Source organism: Parasteatoda tepidariorum, chromosome 9 (genome assembly GCF_982258835.1).
Source record: "Parasteatoda tepidariorum strain Cologne lab strain chromosome 9, Ptep-v5.0, whole genome shotgun sequence".
NCBI classification, from domain to species: Eukaryota; Metazoa; Arthropoda; class Arachnida; order Araneae; family Theridiidae; genus Parasteatoda; species Parasteatoda tepidariorum.
The window spans coordinates 60,214,167-60,239,398 of NC_141763.1; the positions used below are offsets into that span (position 1 = coordinate 60,214,167).

Genomic DNA, 25,232 nt, shown 5'->3' on the forward strand with positions numbered 1-25,232 from the left:
GCATATAACGGTTATAGTTATAATTCCAAAAACAATTGAATTCAACAGATTTTAAAACCTATACGACTGACCGCATTCTCAGTGTATTTGAAAACTTTATATTTCGTCATAGAGACTAATTTTCAACTTTGATGATATAATGAGACAATAATTAAATGTGACAGCAAAGCATATTATTCAGTGAGGTGCAGAGAGAGGAGCCAACGACAACAGGAGACCAATTAAAGGGGGCGATGTGACAAAAGATACAAACCTTTTTAAACTCAAATAGAATTTTTAAACGGCTAAATAATTAGTTCGAGGAAAATATTTTAGAAAAAAATATTATTACTTCATGAAATAAATTTAAGAGGGAATTTTTAGGACTAAAAAAATAACTAAAGGGAAAGAAAAAGAAAATAAGACTATGTCGTTGGAAATAATCTTATGGAAATAATAGATAAATTTCTGCTTAAATTTACTTAAAAAATAAATTTAAAGTTTAGATTTACACTCTTGAAACTATTTACATATTTTTCCAATGTGTTCTACCTTCCAGTAATTACGCCGATCATATAGAAGAGTTCACCTATAGCATCGACACACATCTGCATGCCACTGATATCTCAAAACTAAATGTGGAAGTTAATTTTGATAAAACTAGTTATAAATATCAGTTAACTACATGGCTAATGAATAAATTCTGTTAAAAAATATTTATCTGAAAGGTATATTATTGTAATTACGTGATGAAGAAGATACAGATCCTATTGGAGACAAACCGATTTGAGAGCTTCCTCCATCTGGTATCCTGAAGAGTGGTGGCGCTAGTGTTCCATAGATGCCACCTCTTCCAGCACATTCCACGTTATAAGCATGAACGCAAACCAAATACCTCTCATCGAAAGCTGTGTAGTAAGGGCATACTTGTCTGAAAGCTCTACCATGAGAGCATTTGTAGAAAGCAGTGCAATCGGTTGGATCGGGAAAGGTGCCAAATTGTTTCAGACATCGGCCATCCGCAGTGACTGATGGAGCTGCGAAAAATAATAATAAATAAATATAAAGATTCATTCACAACAACAAAATGTGCAATTTGCTAACAAATTATTAGTTGACTGAAGGTCTAATTGTAAAAAAAAGAATCGTGATTTTTACCCAGAAACGGCAATTATCAAGACGCATGAGACATTCAAGGCTATAATGCACTCAATGACAACGATCATTGCTTAAATATTAAATTTTTGTTACTTTTTTTAAAAAAAAGCTTGAGTAGTGTTATTGTTTTGATTTTTAACCGATTTCAAAAGGCGTAAAATTATATCACTGATTTGTTAATACCAAAACATTTTTAAAATACTGGATTCGTTTTAAATTCAAATTAGATGACGGTTTCTAAATTTAAACAGTGGTTGAAGGGGAAATTTTTAAAGGCTCGAGCTCCTAGCAAGGATAGGTAACTAGTATACTGGTACTTCAGCGTTCTAGTACAAACTTTCACAGATTAAAACTTGATAAAGATTTGATTTTCCCATCAGTGCAATTCAAAGGAAAGTGCTAGGCTTCGTATTAGTCGTATAGATAAACTACAAATGGAAAAGTCTATAATTGTAAGTGTATAGTCTATCGCTACGCAGCAGTATTAATAAAGAAAATTGGTTCGAAAGTTAAATTTGCAATAATTTATTGCATACATATGGTGCCAGGATTGGGGTTGGAAGACCTTTACTTATTATTTTTCGGAGCAATTACATCTACCCCTAACACCGTGCTCATCTACCCCATAGTGTGCACATTTTAGACTTCAATTTTTTTATTTCAATTATGCTATATTTCAAGAAAACTGCTATATCTATTCTTCTGTCCACTCCCAAATTTTCACTTTTACCATTATTGCCTTTAACCTTTTCAGGAGCGGTGTGATAAAAACTGTTCCACTAATTTTTGACAATAATATTAACGATTAAAATGGCAGTGGTTTTTTATCGCTTAAACAACTTGGCTTTTAAGCAATGCAATTTTTAGTGTGAAAAATCTAAAGATAAAACAAAACGCTTTAGTGGGAAACTACACACAATGATCACCATTGTCTTCGTTTTTCTTGACTAAAGCTTTTGATTAAAGTGCTAAAAGCGCTTCCCAAAATAAGCTCTACAGGGAAAAAACAAACTCCCCAATGTTTCTTAATGTACATAACCGCAATTGAATATTCTAACTTATGAATTATCGGTTCGATCTTTGTTCGTGAACTTTCTTACCCCACGAAATATGAATATAATATCAGTTGATCGTCATGAAATTTTGGTGATTGAAAGCAAGATTAAAATAGTTCTGCTCCGGTACACTCAAATCAATATGGTAGAAATATACTCCAGATTTAATTTTTTTATCTGCAAATACTTAATTTCTTTTCCCTAAAAGAAAAAATGCTTACAATGTATTCAACACTATGTCCGCTACATTTTTTGTTGCTCATTTTCTATTCAAGGAGGTAAATGCCTTTTCGTGATTGCAAACGGCTTTGATTGCCACTTTAGTTTTAAAATACAGTTTTCGGAAAACAAGTTTGTCGTGTTCTTTTTTGAAGACTTGATGGCAATTTCCACTATTTTTGATTTTGCATTTAGTATTTTTGAGTTTGCATTTGCTACAGTAAACGAGTTTTGTAACAGTAGACACCACAAAGGGATATAAATGTAATTTATTTCAATTAGTTTTATGGGTACACAACAGGAATGACAGTGTTTTCTTTAAACTGTTCTCCTCCTCCCATCAACAATATTTAATCTGATGCGAATTTGTGTTGAAATAACACGTGTACTAGTTTTAAAAAAATTCTTTGGGGACAGAACTAGTTAAATATCTATAATCTGAAGAATTGAGTGATGCATGTGCTGTATACTAATACAGAATGAAAACCAGAAAAAAAAGGAAAATGTCGGTAAATGCACTGAAATTTGCCGTTTATTCAAATAATAATTCAAAAGTTCATTTCCTGAAAGTAGCATCAAAGAAAATGGATCTGCACTTTAATTAACCGTCTACCTGAAAAACTCTTATTTTGCAAAAATGGAAAGATTGCCTTTGTGAAAAATGTGGTAGTAGGTAAACATATAAAATATATGGATATTTTATTCAGTTATCAACCAATTTGTTTAAAAAAAAAACATAGCAATTGCTTGATTTCATAAAAGCATATTTATCACAAGATGCATACTTTTATAATACTAATATATTCAAGTTGATGGGATTATTCAGCTTCTCCAAACGTAACAAACGATTGGTTTGAGTTACGAGTTGAATCAATGAAGTTGAGTTAAGGACTGAGTTTGATCCCTTAACGTTTTTAAGAAAAGACATGTTCCAAAACTGGAACATTGGAGTTTAAATGGCGCTTAATGGTTTAATGCATTCTTCTGAAAACGCTTTTGGAAGATGCTGAACACCGGCCGCAGTCGGTTGTTGACAATAGATGCTACTTCATTAACACGTTGAAGGCCACACGGTAAATAACTACAAACTAAAATTGTAAATATAGACAGATTTTGCTAGTTTATTAAAGCATAACATAGCATAGGTTTAGCATATCATATCTGAAAAAAGTGGTGAGTTATATATGCCTACGAATTGTTTAAAAATAGTGGTGGATAAAAATCTACTAAATTGAATTTATTAAACCAGGAATCACAATAATTAAGTAAATTTTGAATAAATTTTCTGCTATTCCATAAAAGAGTGTAAATTTTATAGTTCTATATCATGTTATACGCTGTCAGGCAGCTGTTTTTCGCGACCTATGTAAAAGGTCAGTGTCAGCAAGCGGTGGCAGACGCAGCCTAAATCTAATTTCAGTGTCAGCCACCGGTGGTTGACGCAGCCTAAATGTAATCTCAATGTCAGCCACCGGTGGTTGACGTGGCCTAAATGTAATTTCAGTGTCAGCCACCGATGGCTGACGCGGCGCTCAACATGTTAATGGGGTCTTTGTCTGAGATTTGGATTTGAAATTTTGTGGTAGACTAGAAAACCCGAGACAGCTCGTGAAAAAATTACAAAATGTTACCTTATAAATTTATGTTATGCCAGTAGGAATGAAGAAGAAAGGAACAACTTAAACGGATATGAAACAAAAAATTTAATAATGAGTTAGAGTCGCTTGTTCGTTACACTTGTTTAAAGATTCGCTTGTAGTAGATTTAAGCATAATCGATTAGGCGTGGCCAAACAAAAACTTTATTTGAAAATCTTAAAGAGAGTGGGGGGGGGACAAATGGCTCTTCTAGGTGGGGCTTGGACTGTACGTTTAACTAAAAGCCGAGTTCGAAAAGTCATGCAATGATTTTACTATAATGAGAAAAGTGCTTTGATAAAAAATTTGGTAGCTCGTTTGCATGAAAATTATGTGGGTATTTTATTTAGTTAAGAATCCCTTGGCTAAGAAAACAGCACTTGCTTGATTTTAGTACAAGACATATACATCCCATGATATGTAACATAATATTATTAATATATTCTCGTTAATAAGAATATTAAACTTCTTCAATTTTAAGTGTTTAGAATGAAAGATTTAAGATATGTCTTTAATATTTTGAAATAGAGACATTGTTTCTACCATAGCCAAAAATGTCGTTTTTTCTCCTTTTTTAAGCCAAATGTTTAGCTGCATCCAGCAGTCTACTTTCTTTGATAGAATTTTGTTTCATGTGTAATTTTTGTATGCTAAATCAAACACAGTAAAAAATTAATATGTTTTTTTCGAAACAGATAGTTTATACGCTAAAATGCGTACATTTTACTATGGTTACATGAGCTGTTGCATGTATAAAATATTTTCTTGCGATGTTATCATAACATTATACATGAAAATCAAATTAATATTTCAATACTAATTCTTTTCCTTTCTTTTTTTTCTAACTATACACATACTAAGGCTGTAAGCTTTTGGGGAACATTTCTTCCATTGGTAGCTAAGTTTATGCTTGAATGCATGATTCTTTGTTCTGAATACATTTATTTTCTACATCACAGCATCTAGTGATTCATAAATTCACATGAAACGCCGCGTTATTTCAGCTTTCCTGTGGTAAAGCATTTAAAATGTCGGAAAATTAACCAAAACTTCTAAAAGCTTTAGTTTTTAATTGTCTATTGTTCTATAAAATATTTTGCAAAAAGCGTAGTTGTTGGCAGCTCTGCAGAAAACCATGAAAATTACATGTTACCAATTACATCAAGTTTCTTCAAGAAACATTTTAAAGACCAACTTTTTTTTTGCTCCAAATCTCAAAACTAGTTGTAATAAATAACATAAGATAAACTAATAAAAGATCCATCTTTAAAAATGATAAAAATCATTTCAGCAAAGATCAACTGTCAGCTAAGGCATTCAGCTGACAACCATCATTTAAATGTATCCTTCATAAATTGAAAATCTTTCACGCGAGGCGTAAATGGAAGTACTAACTTTGAAAACTGTTTGCCAGAAAATTACTAAATGACCTGCAGCGAATTACTTTTAACTTCTTTTTCGCGATGTTTCTGTTTGTTTTTCTGACCACTTGATCCCCGTTTTAGATGCTGCAATAAGATAGGCAAGAATAATGATTCATGATGCAAGTTAGTCGAAATTAAAATGTCGGGACGTCTGGCTATATCAAGAAAGAAAGAAAAAAATAGTTGCCATAATTGAGCTACTTATTACGACAGAACCTCACCTGCTTTATATAGTTCTGTGGCACGATATCAATTTACTTGAATAACTTCAGGTCTTGATGAATTTGAATACTTTCTTCCATTTTTTTTTCCTTATTTTTTTATTTTTAGTCGTTCAACGATAGGCATTCCATGGCTTTTTCAGATATTTTCAGCCAGCAAACAAGTTGATGAAATGATGTGGAATTTAATTTATGATGTCAATAATATTGCGCGCGTACATTTTATAGAATATTTAAGCAAAGGTATTCCATGGCTTTTCTAGATATATTTCAGCCAACAAACATGTTGATGGAATGATACGGAATTTAATTAATGATGTCAATATTGTACTCGTGTTTTTTATTGTATTTTTAAGGAAAGGCATTTCATTCTCTTTCTAGATGTATTTCAGCCAAGAAACATGTTGATGGAATGATACGGAACTTAATTTATGCTTTTTCAGTATTGTGCGAAAGTATTTTACTGAATATTACAACAAAATATACAAGAGCAACTTTGTCTATATTTCTGTATGTCTGATATTTCTGCACATTAATACAAAGCTACAAAATTCTTCCGAATTTTCAGGAAGATTTTTCTATTTTAAATGATAGCATAACATATGCTTTTCTATTCCAATCTTTCGCCCATTTTAAGCACCCATATATAAAAAAAATTCTTTATAATATTTTTGTATATTCTTTATAATTTTTTTACATTTTTTTATATATTTATATGTATTTATAATTTTTTTATAAATATTTTTTATAATTTTACCCATTTATAAAAAAATAATAATAATAAACGAGTATATAAATGTATTACATTCAATCGTAAAATGGTGGAAACCACGTAGTCTGATAACCTCATTGCTTTTTTATTACAGCATCAAATATGTCAGATAGATGGGACAAAGGCCACTGCGCGACCCCAAGTGCCTAGTTCAAAAATCAGACAAGTAATTTTGTCAATTAATAATTAATGAAATTCTGCCCAATGTTTTTAAATGGAATATATTTTTTCGTGTTTCAGAAACATGTATCATTTGAATCCTGATATCAGACATTTTGAGAAAATAAATTTAAATAATAATGTAAAATGTTACCTGGATTCCGTAATCTTGCTAAGCAATTTACTGCTTCTGGATAGTCGCAAGCAGAAATAACAGGATTGAAGAGGAGTTTTCCAGGACATTCTTGGATGACAGCTTTACCGTCCCAGCAATTGTAGTATTGCTGACAATAGGTTTCGTGTGGAAACTGTCCACGGTTCGCTCGACAACCACGTGTAAACAAAGGATCTGGTACGGTTTGGGATGCTAAAACAAAAAAAAATTACTGCTAACTGCTGTTTTCAAACAATTTGTCTTTAAAAAATTGGGGACATTTCCGTATCGTGATCTGTTGCACCAACTACAATCGCCAAGGTGCCAAATAGATTTTAAACTTGCAAATAAAAAAAAAATAAAAAAAAAAATAAAAGAAAAAACATGTGGATGTTTGCCCGGGGATGGCTACGAGTTATACCTTTCGAGTTGGTCCCTTTTTTTAGTTTCTTGCAGGCCACTGCCCGGAAGTTTCCAAAACTTGGCGATTATTCTGCCACAGATCACGATACGGAAATCTCACCAAAAAAATTCTGAATGAAAATGATTCAATATATTTTCCTTTATATATGATTCAATAGATTATTTAGATAAAATAAAATAATTATTCCATAGATTATTATTCAATTCTGACTTATTATTATTTCAATATATCAACGTAAAAGGCAAATTATGCATTATACTTGCATACATTGTAACAAATGGATACTTAAACTTCACAAAACTTTCTTCATATTTTGTCGAAACCATTTCTTGGATGCTCCGAGTGAATATTTCGTCAAAGGGACGAATTCATGGAAACGAATTTCTTTAAAAGTTAAGAAATATTAAGTCATTCTAGTTTCGATCGTCTAGCATTTATTCTAGTTTCGTCATTCTAGTTAACAATCTCCCTCAATGCAGTGTGATGTGAAGTTCCTGCTATTCAGGAACTCCGTGATATGGTTCCGTGATATTCAGCAATATGGTTCCGAGTTGAGGAAACATTTTCGACATATATGTTTTCACGTTCACTTTTCACGAGTTCACGTTTCGTCACAAATCACGTGATTTCGTTACGAAATGATTCTCAATATTAACGAAATGAGACTCAAGGATTTATTTTTGAGAGTTCAAAAACTTTTTTTTCTTTCAATGTTCTCGCAAGGAGAGAGTTTTAAGCTAAGCTTTTTAATGCTGATGAAAACTTTACAAGAGTTATTTGATGGATTAAAAAAATAATAATAAAAATTGAAAAAATATACTGAATTATTATATAGCATTCATAGCATTTGAATTGTATAGCATTTGAAAAAAATTACATCTTTCACCATGATTAATATATAGTTTATGATTAACGTATTAAATGTATCAAAATAGAATTAGAACAAATAAAAACTCGCATTAAAATTCTTAACATGTTTGTTTTCCTGATATTCATCTCATTCATGAAAAAAATCTTTATCGTTTAATGTTATTAAAATACCACACCTGATGCTAAAAAACTTATTACTGAAATTTATTCCGAAGGATAGCACGCACTGTACTTCTTAAATCCTGTCAATCGAATATTGTAACTTTTAAAGTGGAATAATTCTTAAACGCTTCAAAGTTTTAATTGAAAAATATATTTACACCCTAATTTAAATCAATTAAATCGAAAATAAAGGAACCAGCAATTGACTTCTGTTTTTAAGCAGAAATAAATCAGATGTGATTTATAGTATAAAGCCCAAAACCAGAAACGTTCTCCTTATTTAAAAGTCATATTCAGCCAGAAAGGGCGAGCCGGCAATTTTCGCGTCAAAAATTACGACAAATATAGGGTGTAACCTACTATATTAAATCTACAGGTACGGTTAGAAAATAGAAAATATCAGAGAAAATAACAGCTATTATCTAAAAATGCGATCTTCAATTAGTTTCTTCGAAGACTATTAAAAGATATATCAAATAGAATTACTTTCATAATACCTTAGATAACAACTAATATATTAACGAAATACGTGATTTTTTTCTTCATATTTCTGCACAATTTGTTATTATTTTTTAACCATTAAGTTTTTAAAACGCTCGGATAATTAATCAGTATTAAATGTTCTTCTAATTAATCTTCATCAATCATTCTGTCATAAGCTCCATACACAATGTCAAGTAAAAAGAGTGATTAAAAAATTATATTTCAAACCTTTTAATATTTCTTAACATATAATATAATTGAATTAAACCTGAGGATCTATTAATTTATTTTTAGTGTCTAAAGTGGTTGAGAATATTCTATAAACTAGTACATTAGCATGTCTTATCATAGCAGTAAAGGAGTCTTGGAAAACATGGTTCTTTTACTTCTTACGAAAACAAGATATAAAAAATATGAAACGGTCTTACTACCAGCATTTTTTAGCACTGTGACTCGATTATATTCGCGTTAGGCAATTATTTCTTTTAAAAAAGAAGGGCTGTAAGGCCTTAGACGCCCAGTTCCACTACAACGAACGATTTCTTTTTTTAAAAAAAGATATTGTTGGATATTTATTTTGTTATTCGTTTGTTGTAGAGAAAATGATTTCGCTAGTTGTATGGGAGCTGAAGACAAAATTTATCCAAACCGGCAAATTTAGATAAATTTTATCATATTAATCTTATAACAACTAGTTTTTTTCGGTTGAAGCAACGCTAATAGACAGAGCGAAAAGGTGAGTGTATCTTTACTAAATGGGGGCACGGTTTTTTAGGAAAAGCTAGGGCAGAGATATACTTTTAAAGAAGATTAAGATTATAAAATTTATCTAAATTTGCCGATTTGGATCAATTTTATCTTCGACACCCATATAACTGAAACAAAATCATTTTCTCAACAACAAAAACTAATAACGAAATAAATATGCTACCATAACTTTTTTTTTAAAGAAATAAGTGCGTAACTAGAATATTACCGAGTTACAAGGCTAAAAAAAGCTGGCTGGTAGTAAAACCGTTTCATGTCTATCATATCTTGTTTTCCACGACCTTCTACTGATGTAAGCTACTCTTAAGAAGGAAAATAACTGTTAATAAGTTAAGGCAATCACGAACATTTATTCCTTCAGAAAACAGTCTAGAAATGAAATCGATTGTCCTGCCATTTTTTTCTATCCAATAAAATCAACTTTGAACTACATATATATATATATATATATATATATATATATATATATATATATATATATATATATATATATATATATATATATATCACTAAAATAATACATATATCACTAAAAAATTACAAATATTTAAAATGAAAATTTGTACTGCAAAAGGTTATGCTTAAAGTTTCTAATATCCCATCTCAAAAAAATTAAATAAAATGAATTTTCCTATTCAAAGTTTAAGTATGTGTTTCATTTTCTTCTGAAGTAGTAGATAGCTATCAATAAAAACAATTTTTGTTACCGCAACCGTCTAACAATACAATCGGAAACACGAATCCTCATTCATCAAACTTATAGAAATGAGAGTGGCTTTTATCTGATCGTTGAAATAAAAAGGAACGTCATGAAATCGCCAAATTTAAATGCCTATTTGAACGTTCCACGTCGCTATTTCTCTGAGCTTTGTTTTGAATGCCATGGAAAAAACCCACGTAACTATGTAATGAAGAAAAAGAATTACGACGTAAATTGCAAGAAAATAATCATTTGAATAGCCCACTTCTGAAATTGATGCTTAAGAATGAAATATGCAATCAGAAGGGATGTAGGAATATTTTAACAACGTTTAGCATGTTGTGATACACATCTTAAACTTTTTATTCTCAAATTGGAAAGATTAAACGAAACTCTTGTATCATTATCAATATTAAAAAAAAGGCAATTTCTTAGCCACGCGCAATTATTATTTTGCGAAGTGTGAATAGCAGATATTTAAACGATCTGTGCTTTGTATAATTCAAAATAATTGAGGAGATTCGACAGATTTAAAACTGCGAAGAAAATCGTTGCGAGGACAATGTATGAAAGCGTAAATTTGATTTATTGGAATGTTAGATAGAATGTTTTGATATATTAAGTGTATTTGTACTGACGTATTTGGTTAATAATTTAAAAAAACGCATATTGAATTGCACAAGTGTTGATATAATATTTTTTATTAGTTAGTTATAATGTAAACTTGCTAAACCAAGTTGTCAACAAAATTGATCTGGAACCTTTCAAAAAAGAAATAGTAATCGGTCTAAAATATGGATTTTGGGATTAAAAATTGTGTTTAAGTGTTAATGTCAATATAGTGATATATTAACTAATTTATTTTCCAAAAAGCTTTCGCATCTGAGATCTAGTTCTAACAAAATAATAACGGACTGCTTAACTCAGTGGTTCCCAAATGGTGTTCCGTGTTCCGTTCCCTAGAGTTTCGCGGATAGGTCCCAGGGTTTCCTAGAGTTGAAAAATGTCTTGATCACGTTATGATTATTGAAGCCGGTATTTAATTTATATCCAATTAATAATCCATTATTTATTTAATATTCTCTTTATTTTTATGAAATTATTTAGTTGAAATGCTTGTTATGAAAGAAATTTCAGAGCAATGCTTTTTCTAATAAAAATATAATGAATGAATTATAAAAAGGGAATATGCTTTAGGGAAAAATTCCATTAATATTTCGCTTAAAATTGAAATAACCAAATTCATCGATGAAAAAGTAAGTTTCTCTGAAAACAATTCTCAACGTTTTTTTTTTATTTTTTTCGTTTTAATTTTAAGGAAAATCATACTCATTCATTTTTCAGTTTATGCATGCATAAAATTTAAATTAAGAACTAGACTATAAATACCGTGCTCTAGACCTGTGGAATTCAACTGTCTGACATGAAGATCACTTTTAAGATAAAAATTGATAAGACGATTTGATGAAAAAAATTTCGTTCACTAAATATTTTCAAAATAATTTTAAAAAAACTTAGATCATTACATATTCTCAAAGTAATTAATAGTCTTTCGTTAATCAATATGTTCACTACTGCTAATGAGATCTATTCATTAAATCTTGGGATTTCGATAAATGAACATCGATCATTTAGGGTTCAGCAGCCGAAAAAAACTGGGAATGCTGATTTAAGTTACATCTGGAAAAAAACTATCACAAATGATAAATGATCAGACTATTTATTCGTCTGAGACTGATTTCGCACTAAATACATACGGCTAAAAATTAGATTACAGACCTCTATAATTTTTCAATCTTTAAAAAAGCTGAAGAAATGCTGTACAATAGCTTAACACCTCCAATAAACTTATCTTTATGCGAAACACATAGACTCAAAATGCTAACAGTGCCAAATAAATTATCACCTTTCGAGAAAAAAATCTAAAGTTAATAGCATTATATACAATTAGTGTATCTAAAAATTACACATATATATCCTAAAGCCCCGATATCGCGATAAATATGTCATTTTCTCCAGTTGCAAATGAAAGAGATAATATTTCAAGTTGCTGTAATTGCTTAGTGCGTAACTCGTTGTGCAAATATTACCTTGCTTGATGACGAACGTATTGTAATGTCTTCTCATAATGTGTGCTGAGGGATCATTAGCAACGATCAACCCTCATTGAGAATGACATGACATATTTATGACGACATCGCTGTCATTCGACGATTATACAAACAGTAGTTATTTGTGATAAATATGGACATGGAGGTATATCAGGAGGATTACTGGGACAAAACTACTTTTTATTTTGTACTTACAAATAAGATATTTCTTGAAAGTTTCTATTTTTTCCTAAACATCATGAAGAATATGCCATGAAATTAATAGTTTGTTTTTAGAAATTAGCAGAGATACTCAAGTTATTGTCGTTTTCGGGTGGCGTGACTACGGCAGTTTAATCTGATGAAAGTATTTAATGTTGTTTGATCGAAAATATAATTTTGAATTGAAATTATTCATTTGCTTTAATAATTAGCATATTTAGTTATTTGAATTAATGTCATTTTCATTTAGAATAATTTGTGTAATTTGGCGTTAATTTATGAGAAATATAAATGAAAATTGAAATTATTGGTTTGTTTTAGAAATTAGCATAGAAACTTATTTAGGTTATTATTGTATTCGTGTAATATGACTAGGGTAATTAGGTGTAAAGCCATGAGATATGAAATGTAAATAGAAATTATTGAAGTACTTATTTAAGTAATATTTATGCTATATTAGAGTTATATTATAATTTTCGTGCAGCATGACTTGGGTAATATCATGTAAAGCCATATAATGCAATGAAGAAATAAAATACAAATGGTAATCTAAATCATTGGGTTGCTTTAAGTAATTAGCAGAGATACTTGTTTTCTAAAACAAAACGGTAATTATTAGGAAGCCTTTTGTGTAATGTTTGAATTATTCTTATTGGTCAAATTAATTTATAAAAGTAATATTCAATTTATTAGGCAAAAAATTAAATATGAAATTATCATTTTTTGTGTCACTGGAAATATCTTTTGCAAAAAAAGGGTAAAATTAGCATTTACAATATGCAAAAGAAAGAAATATTCTTAATATGCAAAAATTATTTCTTAAATATGCAAAAATTCACTTGTCCGTAAAAGCAAAAAAAAGTTAGAAACAGAGACAAATAAGAAGAAGAATTAATTAAATAAATAAAATGAGAGATTCAAGAGAAAACTGGCGGATGTAATTTAGAAAAATTATCAATAGCAGTACACTTACTATATTTTATTAAACTAATTATGCATGTATAGAACAATTTAAAGAAAAGTACTCAAAAGCAAATTATGCATTAAAATTACATGCTTTTACCGTAAAATTCATTTAAAATTCAATTTAAAAAGTGGTACTGTTTAAAATAATACAGTTTTTGTGCGAAAAAAATTATTGCTACATTTTGATATAGGAAAAAGTTTTCTGAATTTGTTCAAAAAACCTGTTAAAGGAATTGCGATTAGCAACAAAACGTCAAAGATATATTTATTTTTATGAAGTTTTTTTATTTTTCAACAATATAAAGCTTTTCTAGTCATTGTATAAACAAAACAAATTGAATACTGCAGGAAAAGCTTTTTATCAGAAATAGAAAAACAGAAAAGCACAAAAATAAATTTAAAACTTCCTTAAAAGCTCAATACAGATTCAATTGGTAACCTTTTATTATTAATTTCCAGATAAATATACCAACAATTCGAACTATGAAGAATGAAAATAAGGATATAATTGACATTTCGCAAATTTATTTATTTGAAAAAACGCTGAAGTTAATTAAAAAGAAAAATATGCATTCTAAATTATAATAACGATTATGAAATCAGACTTGTAATTTTAAAATTCTAAGTTTTAAAGATTCAAACCCATGAAAAAATAAGCATCATAAAAAAATTAACATTGCAATAAACAACAAAGCCGAACATAACATTGCAATCTATTGTTCTGCTATTTTCCTATAAATGAAGATCCATGAAAAAAAATTGAAGACAAATTGTTATTAAGATGTCCTTTATCTTTAACCTCAACTTTCAAAATATTCTAAATACGTTTCTAATCCTCTTTATTTAATTTTCACAAATAATCTAATGATGGATATTTGCTTTATTTGGCAACATCTTTCAACACATGACAAATCCACTCAATTTGAGATACATAATCTTTATTAATTTCTTTTGACAAATTTATACCAGTACAATTCTGCAATCAACAGTTTTTGATAGGTAGTTAAACAGTATACAATTGCCTGTTTTTAGATTTTTCATAAATATCTTAGTTTTTATGCTTTCACTTTTCATCAATTTAAACTGCAATAAAATTAGATTTTAAAAAAATATCTTAGTTTTTATGCTTTCACTTTTCATCAATTTAAACTGCAATAAAATTAGATTTTAAAAAAATATAAAAACTGAGGAACGTGCAGTTTTAAATTATTTACTAAAAATCACAAATCGCATTAATTTATAGCTTTAAAGTTTTGAGGAAAAATTCATAAAAGTTCTAAAAATTATCAAGCGCTATTTCACCTAATCTCATGAAGCGAACCCTGTATTTTCTATCTTTTTGAAAGATATTTTGCTGTCTATTAATATTATATCATCAAAAATTTGTCAAGTACACAAAAAAATATCCAGAAAACACAAATTAAAAATTTACCCTAAAATCCAAAATGGCGATGGTAGAAGCCTCTTATAAAAAGAGGTTTGTTAATTTATATAACGCGTAGCACCATATATCGCAATGAATAGTATATAGTAAGACTATAAATGGCTATATTTCTTATTTCATTGCAACTTTGATTTCCTTTTTAAAGAATATTAATCAATATTAGAACTAATCTCTCACTTTATAGTGGTTTTTACAATGTGTTAAAAAATTTAGAGAGCATTATTGTAGATTGTCAATGAGTTAATGGTGTTTTTCGAAGTTCTGTTCCCAAGGAAAATAAAAAAGCCATAGTTTAAGCGTCTTACACTTGAAGTAATGCGATGATTTTAAAATATGTATATAATCTTGCCGTTAAGAGTTATCTGGGCTTTAGAACAGACAAATAACTTAAAAGTTATTAAACTTTTTTGAAAATCTCCGAACTGGCGAAATTTTTCCACCGAGATGAAAATTATTAAAATCACTGCTTTATTCTCAGTTTTTGAAAAATTTATAAACCCAGGTAATTCAGCATTGGAGTAAGTTTTTAAATATAAAAAAAAATTACTTCAAAAGCTTTTTATTCTCACAAACTGTGACTTATCTCCATGTTGACGTTTTGAGCCATTTTCAAAATAAGCTTAGACAATGCCGGCTTTAGATAGATTGAACTTGATCTAACAATCATGAGTAACAGTTGAAAACTCACAGCAGTTATAAAAATAGCATATTATTCGCAAAAAAGCATCATTTCATATTATGACGGAGCCTTCGAAAAACATCCTTAAAGTCAAAACTTATTACGAAATAAAATAAAATTACGTGCCATATATTCATGAAGTAAAAAGTTTCACAAGTTCCACGATTTTGAGATCTGCTTTAAAGCTTATTAATCCGCGTGGAAGAATGTTTGTTAAAAAGAATATTGTGAAACCAAAGTATATGACTTAATTTCCATTATTGTAAAGTGCACAAAATCGAAATATTTTCATTATACTTTCCAACCCCTTATATTCTCTGCTTAAAAAAAAAATGAAAGCAGACATTCACACACGAAAGGTCAAACAATGATCGGAAAACCGGAAGCGGAAGACTACTAAAGAGATGCTTTTACAATCTTTTTCCATCCAATAACAGAAGCAATTTTTTCGATGTTCCTAAATCACCCAAGGTTTCAAACAATGTTTTGAAACGTAGAAGCTATTATGTAAATGAAAAGGGCATAAGGTCAAATCGCTTTGGGGCTGTTAAAAATGTGTACTTCTTTCATTTTGTGAGAATTGACAGCCTTCAATATTGAGGAATGAAGGCGTCATGCCTTTTACCTTCGTTCGATTCACAGGGCCAATGTTAAAAGTTCGTTGTTTTACAATATTCGGTAACACAGATAAGGACGTGGTTGGGTGGTTGTATTCATCGTGTATTAACAGTGATTACAATGATCATAATATTTTCGCTCTGTGTTTCAAAGGATGTTGAATAATTCTCATTTGAATAGAAAACATTTTTTTTTATGTTTCTATATGCAAACGAATGAAATAAAAAATGTGTAACAGAATGAATACTGGGAAAGTTAAGCAATCTTGACCCATATTCAAATTTGATTGTCATAATATAACATAAAAAATAGAAATTATAGTAGCATAATACATTTTTTTCGTTAATTTTAAAACTTAATATTAATAACTTTCCAAGACTCAAATATGTTTTTTGTTACAATAAGTTACTATGAAATACTTAAATATCTTTTGGCTATATTGTTTAAAATAATTGTATCCAGATGTTTGCAACTAATTCTGCAGATTTTCAAAACTGATATGTAATTTTAAGCTATTCTAACATCTTCATGGAAAGTTAACACCAGTTTTTAAAAGTATTTCTAAATGCATCTTTGAGAGTTAGTAAATATTATATCTATAGCATATGAGTGAAGTATTAAAAAATAATGCAAATTTTGTAATGGAAATGAGATAAAAAATAATTCAACATTTTCAACAAAAAAAAGAAGAAAAAAACTAATTAGTATAATCCGATTGTAACTGTAAATACCATAATTTAGAATCTGATTTATTTTACCGCGAAATAATTTTTTTATGGTATTGCATTTAGTACGTAAAATATGAATGAAGACATTAAATTTTTTATATAAACTTCGTTATTTACAAAAAAAAAAATTGGCAAGATAGTCATTTAACTTAAATCATTAACGTAAATTTTAAGTTTACATTATTAAATAACAATGTCAATTTAAGCCCTACTGAATGTCAAATAATTATAATTCTATCGTAATTGTGAATAGCATCAATCAGAATCTGATTTATTGAACTTGATAAGAAAAATTTTTTTATGATTTTGCTTTAATAACACAAAATGGGAATGAAGACACTAAACTTTGATGCGAAAACAACGCAAGCTTAAGGTTTTGTATTGTTAAAAATTGGCAAGCTATTCTTTAAACTTAAATAATAATGTTAATATAATAATGTCCATTTAGACCAAAACTTTAATGAAGGATTATAAAAAAAATCAGTTGATTGCGAATATCATCAATCAGAATCTAACTGATATAACTAACCTAAAGAATTTTTTTGTATGGTTTTGGGCGGAATTATCTTTGGAATCGTTTAATAAGGACAAAATGGGTCTTACAATAAATTCTGGCCACCCGAAATATAATTACAGAACAAGACTTCACAATTAAAATATAACCAGTTCGAAGTAAGTACTTAGATAGACCATCCCTATAACAGCAAAAAATAGCCACACAAAAAAAAAGTATTAGGAATCATATGCCAATAAAACGTTTCGGGGGTTTCCCATATTAAATAACAAAAAAAAAATTATCAGGGAGCTTAAATGCCTGTCATAAAATCCGTCAGCCACTGTAGTAAATGTAATCTGTCAATTTGCGGTCATAAAAAGTAATAAAGCCATTCACTGAAGCTTTTATGAGTCTCCCATTCAAACGCTATTATCTTGTCTGAGAACTTAAAAGAATAAGGTGGAAAAAAATTTAATTGCTTCAAATGGTGAGGTCTGGCAAAATGTTACAAACTGAAATTTGTGGTCGTCGTTAAAAACTACATATTAATCTTTTGTGTTTATTAACAACGCATGCACAGAGCATCCGGTCGAAAATCAAAAGCACGTGACCAAAGTATCGTAAACCATAACATCTATTAAGCTTAACAAAATAGAAGATTTTGAATAAAAAGGAATTGTTTAAAAAAATATATAAGGTTCAGAAATTCACAGGTTAAAATTTAAAATTTTATTTTTTATCTATGAATACTTACTGTATTTTAGTTCTTTTGAATTTTACTGACAAAACATTAAAAAAACATTCGATCAAAACTCGTGGTTGCAACTTCATGAAGACAGTAAATACTCAGACAAACTCTCTCGTGTAATTAACTGTGAAAAGACAAAATCTCTAGTGCCGGACGCAGAGATGCCCAATTTGCTCCGGACAGTAAATATATATTTTAAAGTGGTAGTTTATCAATTATGACTCTTGGTTTAATAAATTCAATTTAGTAGGTTTTTATACACGACTATTTCTAAATAATTCGTAGGCTTATATAATTCACGTTACAGTACTTTTACCATGCTGTACCTGTTACATACCTGCCAACTTTCACTTGTTCCTTGAATGGATTTACAGAGTGGTTGTAAAACAATAAACGAAAAACAATCTCACTCAAAAATATATTTATATTTAGATCCCGTTGAAACTCGCTTGCGCTAGGATTATTGTGCTTTCATATATTTATTATAACTATTTATATGTAGTGGTGGTCAAACTCATTTATAATTATCATTATAATTCAAAAAGTTAATTGGAATAACCTGAGTATTGCTACCACCTTAAATATGAAAATAAAATCTTCCGGAAGAGTTGGCAGGTATGCTGTTAAAAAAAGCAACCAAAAATAGTCAAATAATTGCAAAATTTACTTTGTGGTAATTTACCGTTTTTTAAATCATTTTGGCGTGTCACCGGAGCAGTTGGCATCTCTGCGGACATATTACTGGGTGACTAAATAAAATGAAATTTCGTATTTGATGTAGCGAAATTTTTAAAACGATATAAACTGAACCCAACGCAAAAAAAAGAGAAAAGTGTGTAAGAAAGTATCAATAATATTAGTAAAGACAGTAGGGTACATTATAGTTTCGTGCAACTCCTTGCGAGGATAAAAAAAATGAAAGAAAATGCTGCAAAATATATTTCCTTGTGTGTTTTAAAAAGCAGACTACAAGAAAAAGTAAAGAAAATGTGCTTCATTGTCAACAATACTTGCAAACAATACCGCATTATCATCAGACACTTCCTACTTATGTTTATATTATATATATCGGCTCCTAAAATTGCATTAGCAGTCCTGTATCCCTGGAAAAGTATAAAACCATTCTGAAATTTAAAAGTTTTATATCTTTATATTTTGTAACCACATTATGTTATAATTGGAGCCTCCCAGGCTAAGCAATCGCCAAACTCATTGTAACATAAAAGTAGTGTGCTCGATTCTTAACGTAACCCTGGTTCCATATTTGCGATGTCCCTCTCTCGGTTGAACTTGAAAAGTCATTGTTATGAGCACACAAGCCTGCTTATATGAGTAATAATAAATAAGGTAAGTTATATTATAATTGTTAATTATTAATTAAAATCATTGAATTTGGAATTTTAAATGACTTAATTCTAGCATTAGTTTGATTAGCAATTTCAAGTACACGAACTGTCAAGGGTTAAATATAGTTTAATTTCGAATCATTTCAAAACGAATTGCGAGTAAATTTTACTTGCAATATGTAAGAAAATTAAAATAAGAAAAAAATCCGCAAAAAGTGTAATAGTTGACAGCTATATTATTAACAAACAATGGCAAGATATAGTTTCGATGTTTTTTTTAGTTTTTAAAGATAAAGATTTCCGAGAATTTTCTCCATTTTGATTTAAATTTATGAAACGAAAGCTTCATTTTTACTATCTCCTAACAATAAAGTGGGAATTAAATAACTATTTAACAGGATCAATAATCGATGTTTTACATACTTTTCTTTATTCATTCATTAAAAAATTAAAACGTTTAGGAATGAAAGAAAAAAGTATTTTAATTTTATTGAAACCTCGGGCTGAATTAAGATTATGGTCTTCGATAAATCTATAAAAGTAATCAAACAACAAATGCTTTCTTTTATTCCGATGTGAAAGTACTAAAAGAGCGATAACCCTTTTATAATGTAATAAAGAATTCGTATAATTTTATACTCGTTTTTGGCAACGAGTCTTTTGCTAAGTGCCAACAACTATTTTTAACACGTCAATAAATATGATGGATGTTTACACGCGTGAAAGAATTCATGCAATATAAAACATAATATACTGCTATAAATTTCCGTCTTTAGTCTGCGTGACCAGCGTTACAACAATAGAGGTTTAAAGGGACTCACTTGGAACTTGTAATATAAAATAGCTGTGAAAAATCGTCTGCAGAGAACATTTTTGACGAAAATATGAAACGCGTGATTGACTTTTAACTAAGATTAAATAATTTGGAATATAAAATTAAGTGATTATATTTCGCTTGGAAAAGTAAAGAAACATGCTCTGTACAATAATTTATTTCCCAGTTAAACGATTCATTGAAAACAAACAACACGTGACAGACCATGCGTTTTATTTCATATTTATTATTCCTGTCATGGCAACAAACACGGAACTTTAAAAAGATATTAAATTAATTTCTTTAATAATTTTATTAAATGAATTGCAAAATACTACATAAATTAACTGGGGAATTTATTCAAATGTTTTCAAAACACTTAAAACAAACAAATTAAATACTAGCAATTATACATTATTAACCCTCAAAGTATTTGTTACAAAACGAAACCTGAGTAACATTATGCATGATAAGATGCAAAAATATGAATGATTAACTTAACTATTTAACTGTCTTACCATTCTGCATTTTTCTCTGAATATAAAATAATGTTCTTATACTATCAGATACTGAAAATGGTAGATGCATTCTACCAAAATTGCTTATTTACTTATCACTTATAAATCCATTAAATATTAATAAAGTTAAAAAGACTTATTTTTAAAACACCCGATAAAATAAAATAAAAGAAAATAAAAACTTTAATCAAATTTTGTAAGAAAAATTAGAAAACCGGCAGTTTTATTCATTTTAAAACGAAATGATGCCAACGCCTAAATTCTATCTAACCACATTATTTAAAGCGGTAGAGAAATAATAATTATACTATTAATATAATTTCTTTAATAATGTCAATGTACAACAAAGATCAATTACCAAATTTATTAATTAATAATAAAATGATTAAATATGAAATTTACTACCACTTTAAATATATGAGCTAAATCTATGTCTAATTGGTACATATGTGCGAGTGGTAGTGTAATAACAATTGATTTGACAATAGTAAAGTAGTAATATTAGATTCTTGTTTTCAAATTTTTAAATTTAAAAGATTTCAATTAACAAGACAACAAATAGTTCAAAGTTAAGAAACAAAAATTTGTCTTTTCACTGTCATAGTTAAAAGAACTACAGATACCTAAATTTGCCCCCGGATAAAAGGTAAGAAAAAATTTTATTTTTTAAAAATTAATTACAAAAATTAAATTGCTTAAAACGAAAAAATATTAACTGAAATAAAAAATTAAAGTAAAATAAATGATCAAGGCTAATCAAAAAAATAATAACAGTTATAAACTACAGAAAAAATGATTAAAGAACTCTAATTAAAAACAATATAAAAATCTAAATCTACCAGTTTTAATGTAAATGTTATTTTATAAATTTTATTATTAGATTTTGCTTAGCAATTTTAATATCCATATAGGGGTAATATTGTTAAACGAATGTAAACGGTTGTTTGCATTTGTTTAGAATTGATCACACAGTAGGCACTTTTTACACGGATTTTATTTATTTATTATCTCATTAAGTTTTTAAATAGTCAATCGCAACTAGGATTTACACATCAAATTATTCATATTTAAAACAAAAACATTCACTATCATCAATTGTAAACTGAAAAAATATGTTTTAAAAATTTGCTAGATTTAATCGCTTTTAATAAAAATTTGTACTTTTATTAATTACCACTTTTTGCATTTTCAGTTGCACGTAGCAACCCAGTTGCTACCAAAATTTAAGCACTATCTCTAAAAAAAAATTTCTATATTTAAAGTATTTGCAAAATTTTTGCTCTCTACGATGATGTATTTAAGCTCTTGCATAATAAAACATATATTGCACTTTACTACCTCTGGAAATAATCATCCTTGAGAAAATCAAAAGTTGGCAGGTTTATAATACTTTTTTTTCTAGCAATAACTGAAATTTTGAATGTGGGGCTCAGGACTTTTATGAAAAGATTGGTAGTACATAGTACAAGAGATTCTGAATCAAATTCTTTCTATAGATCTGAATTTTTAGTCCTAAAAGGGCAAATATTAATAATTTAAAGAGTTGATTTCCACTATATAATTCCAAACAATAATTATTAAGTCACAGGCTTTACCAACTCTAACCTGATCAGATTTCAATAAGTTGTTCGATATTGATATAATCCGTGATAGTTCGAATTTCAGCCCAATTACCGCCTTTTTATGCTCAGACTGCATACCATCAAAATACTATTAACTTTATCATAAAACTCTACTCAAGGGGATCTCCCCATTCCAAAGATGATTTCACTTCAAAACTAAAGATTTACTTCTTTAAGGACTTGATTTGTCGTTACAACTTCAAAGATATTTAAGACCACCTAGAATACGACGAAACAGAATCGATGAATCGGTTAGTGACGCTTCGCGCCAAACGCCGAGATAACCCCAATATCCAGCATCCAACTCTAACCTGATCCAAAAATACCAAGTTTAAACCAGCTAGATATTCTTTTCTATTCCCACTGTTCCCAGAGATACCAACTTGCTCCGCTTTGTAAAAATATATTTTCTAGTGGTAATGAATTTTAAGTCTAATTTTTCCACCACTCCATATAAATTCCGAGCATCATATCAAACGCAACTTGAATGCAGTTACATATTTGGTGATGACATTTTAAAAAAGTAGGCAGAACTATCATTATTCTATAAGTGTGACTACCAATTTATTAATAATCTTGTAGAAATCAAAACAGTTGGCATCCCTGTGTCTCAAATCAGTTGCTACATTTGAATACTTTTGTATTGATTATTGATACCTGTAATTTTATAATTTTGTTTAAACATTTTTCAGAGAATTCAGCGTGTTAAGTTATCAATGAACTACATTTGCCAAGGATTCCCTCCTTAAATCAGTACCCAAATAAATTTTTAAGAAATCCAGGGTTCGCCCGCTTGTAGGCCACGCCCCGTTTTGTAAGGATTATTCCACCTGTAATCGCATAAAACTATATTCCAGCTGAAGAATCCTGAATTAGTTAACAGAATAATTTCACTACCATTGATCTACTAAATGGCATTAGAAGTTATTCATTAGATTACTCACCTACTTAAAATGTAGCAACTAATTTGACACAACATTTTCGATCTAAATGCTGCAACTTCTTTGGGATGGAAGGAGTATTAGATACAACTTCAGCTTTGAAACAACAAGGAATCAATTTAGTAGACAATGTTTTCTAGTGGTAGTAAAATTTATAATTTAATGAACAATTCTAAGTTTAGTGAATAAGATTTAAATTATTTTGTCCACTGTTCTATATGAATAACTCAAAACTTCTTACGAAATGACGTAATTTATTAGTTCTCTCTTAATTTCTAGTTCTCTTTAATTTATTAGTTCTCTTCGCGAGTCTTAGAAAGTGTCTTTAGAATCAATTAAAATTCCACGAAGTTAAAATTTTTTAGCATCTACCCCTTCATAAAATCTTTTGATGATAGCCTAGCACATGACATTTACAAAAGAAAAATTAAATAATAAACTTCTACTGCTTTTATTTCTAAAAGGGAAGCATACTTTTCAAAAAGATACTAGAAAAAGGTGTTTAAATTTAATCGCATTTGAAAAAGAATTGTTTCGATCAGAAATAATGTAATAGTTGAGCTACCACTTTGTTTTCTTTTTGTTTGGAGGCTGTGGGTCCTTTTTCCACAGCTTGCAAGAGCCATACAACGAAAACCAACCAACCAGGAGTGAAAGCGAGACGGGAAAGAAGAAAGGCTGGTAGTAAAACCATTTCAGTTATAACTAGTTTTCGGGAGGAGTTAACTTATTCTTTTTAAAACTATTCAACAATATCTACTTTATCTTTGGAAAATAAGCAGTTTTATATATAGACTAAAATTATGAAAGAAATCTTGATAGTTGCAAATATTTTATTTTTTTCCAAACAAATGCTAAAATGAAATGCCTTTCGTACCAGTTTTTGCACTTTTCCGTCTTGCTATATAAGGGCTTTCAGCCTTATATGCGACTGGGTTCAGAACTTCTTTTTTTTGAAAATAGCCTTAAATAAAATGTTTGTTTTATTTTTGGTAAGAACTGATCCTAATATTCTAAATCTAAAGTAAACTTTAAAAAATTCTGAAATTTTCTTTTAAAATTAAAGGCAAATTTGAGCATGAAAACTACTGATTTGTTATTTCACCAAATAGCTCTACAACGAATTGTAAAACATAAATAAATAAAAAAATTTTACGCGATAATATGATTGCTTAATATTCACAGAAATAGAACTTAATATATTGTTTGGTATTAATTTTTTCAATAAAGTTTCAAAATATTCTTATTTAAATCATGATAAAAAAAATAATGAATTCTTGCTTAGACCTTAACTTTTAAATCGAAATGAATCTAGCATTATACTAAATCTACAAAAAGTTTCAAAGATTTCTTCATTAAATTATTTTTCTAATGTGTAATAGCGGAAAGATTTTGTTTCAGAACCAAAGATTTTCTAAAAATGCACCTATAGTATGTACATATCTGCTATTGCTTTATTTGTCAAGAAACGAAAAAACTACAACTTTGATTCTAAGAATCGGAAAATAAAAATTTAAAGAGATTTATAAAGCTAACGAACAAAAAATCAAGTACAACAATAAATTTTAAAAAATGAAAATTTCGGCTGTTTTCTACTCAGTCGTATACCTTAATCTAAATAATTTTAAAATTATACATAATAATATTTGCAATAAAATGCGTAAAAAACTAGAGATTAAATATCCTAATTTTTATCATCATAACAGTTATAAATATCTCTTCATCAGTTTAATTTTTTAATTAATTTATAAAGAAATACCTGAAACAAAATAAACCAAAACAAAATCTCAGAACAAGTTCAACAATGATGTTTTT

The 25,232-nt window shown here is 28.8% G+C and overlaps 1 protein-coding gene across 2 annotated transcripts in view; it reads right to left on the bottom strand.

The window, feature by feature from the left end:
* Nucleotides 1-25,232, bottom strand: part of LOC107456596 (uncharacterized) — a 67,366-nt gene that overhangs the window by 20,543 nt on the left and 21,591 nt on the right. The window contains exons 2-3 of one of the 2 annotated variants that reach the window (XM_071186813.2): nucleotides 6,779-6,991; nucleotides 762-1,016 (exon numbers count right to left, since the gene is read on the bottom strand). In XM_071186813.2, coding sequence (XP_071042914.2) covers nucleotides 762-1,016; nucleotides 6,779-6,991 — 468 coding nt within the window. Of the gene's footprint in view, nucleotides 1-725; nucleotides 1,017-6,778; nucleotides 6,992-25,232 lie in introns of both variants that reach the window. The other variant, XM_071186811.2, reaches the window with a different exon arrangement.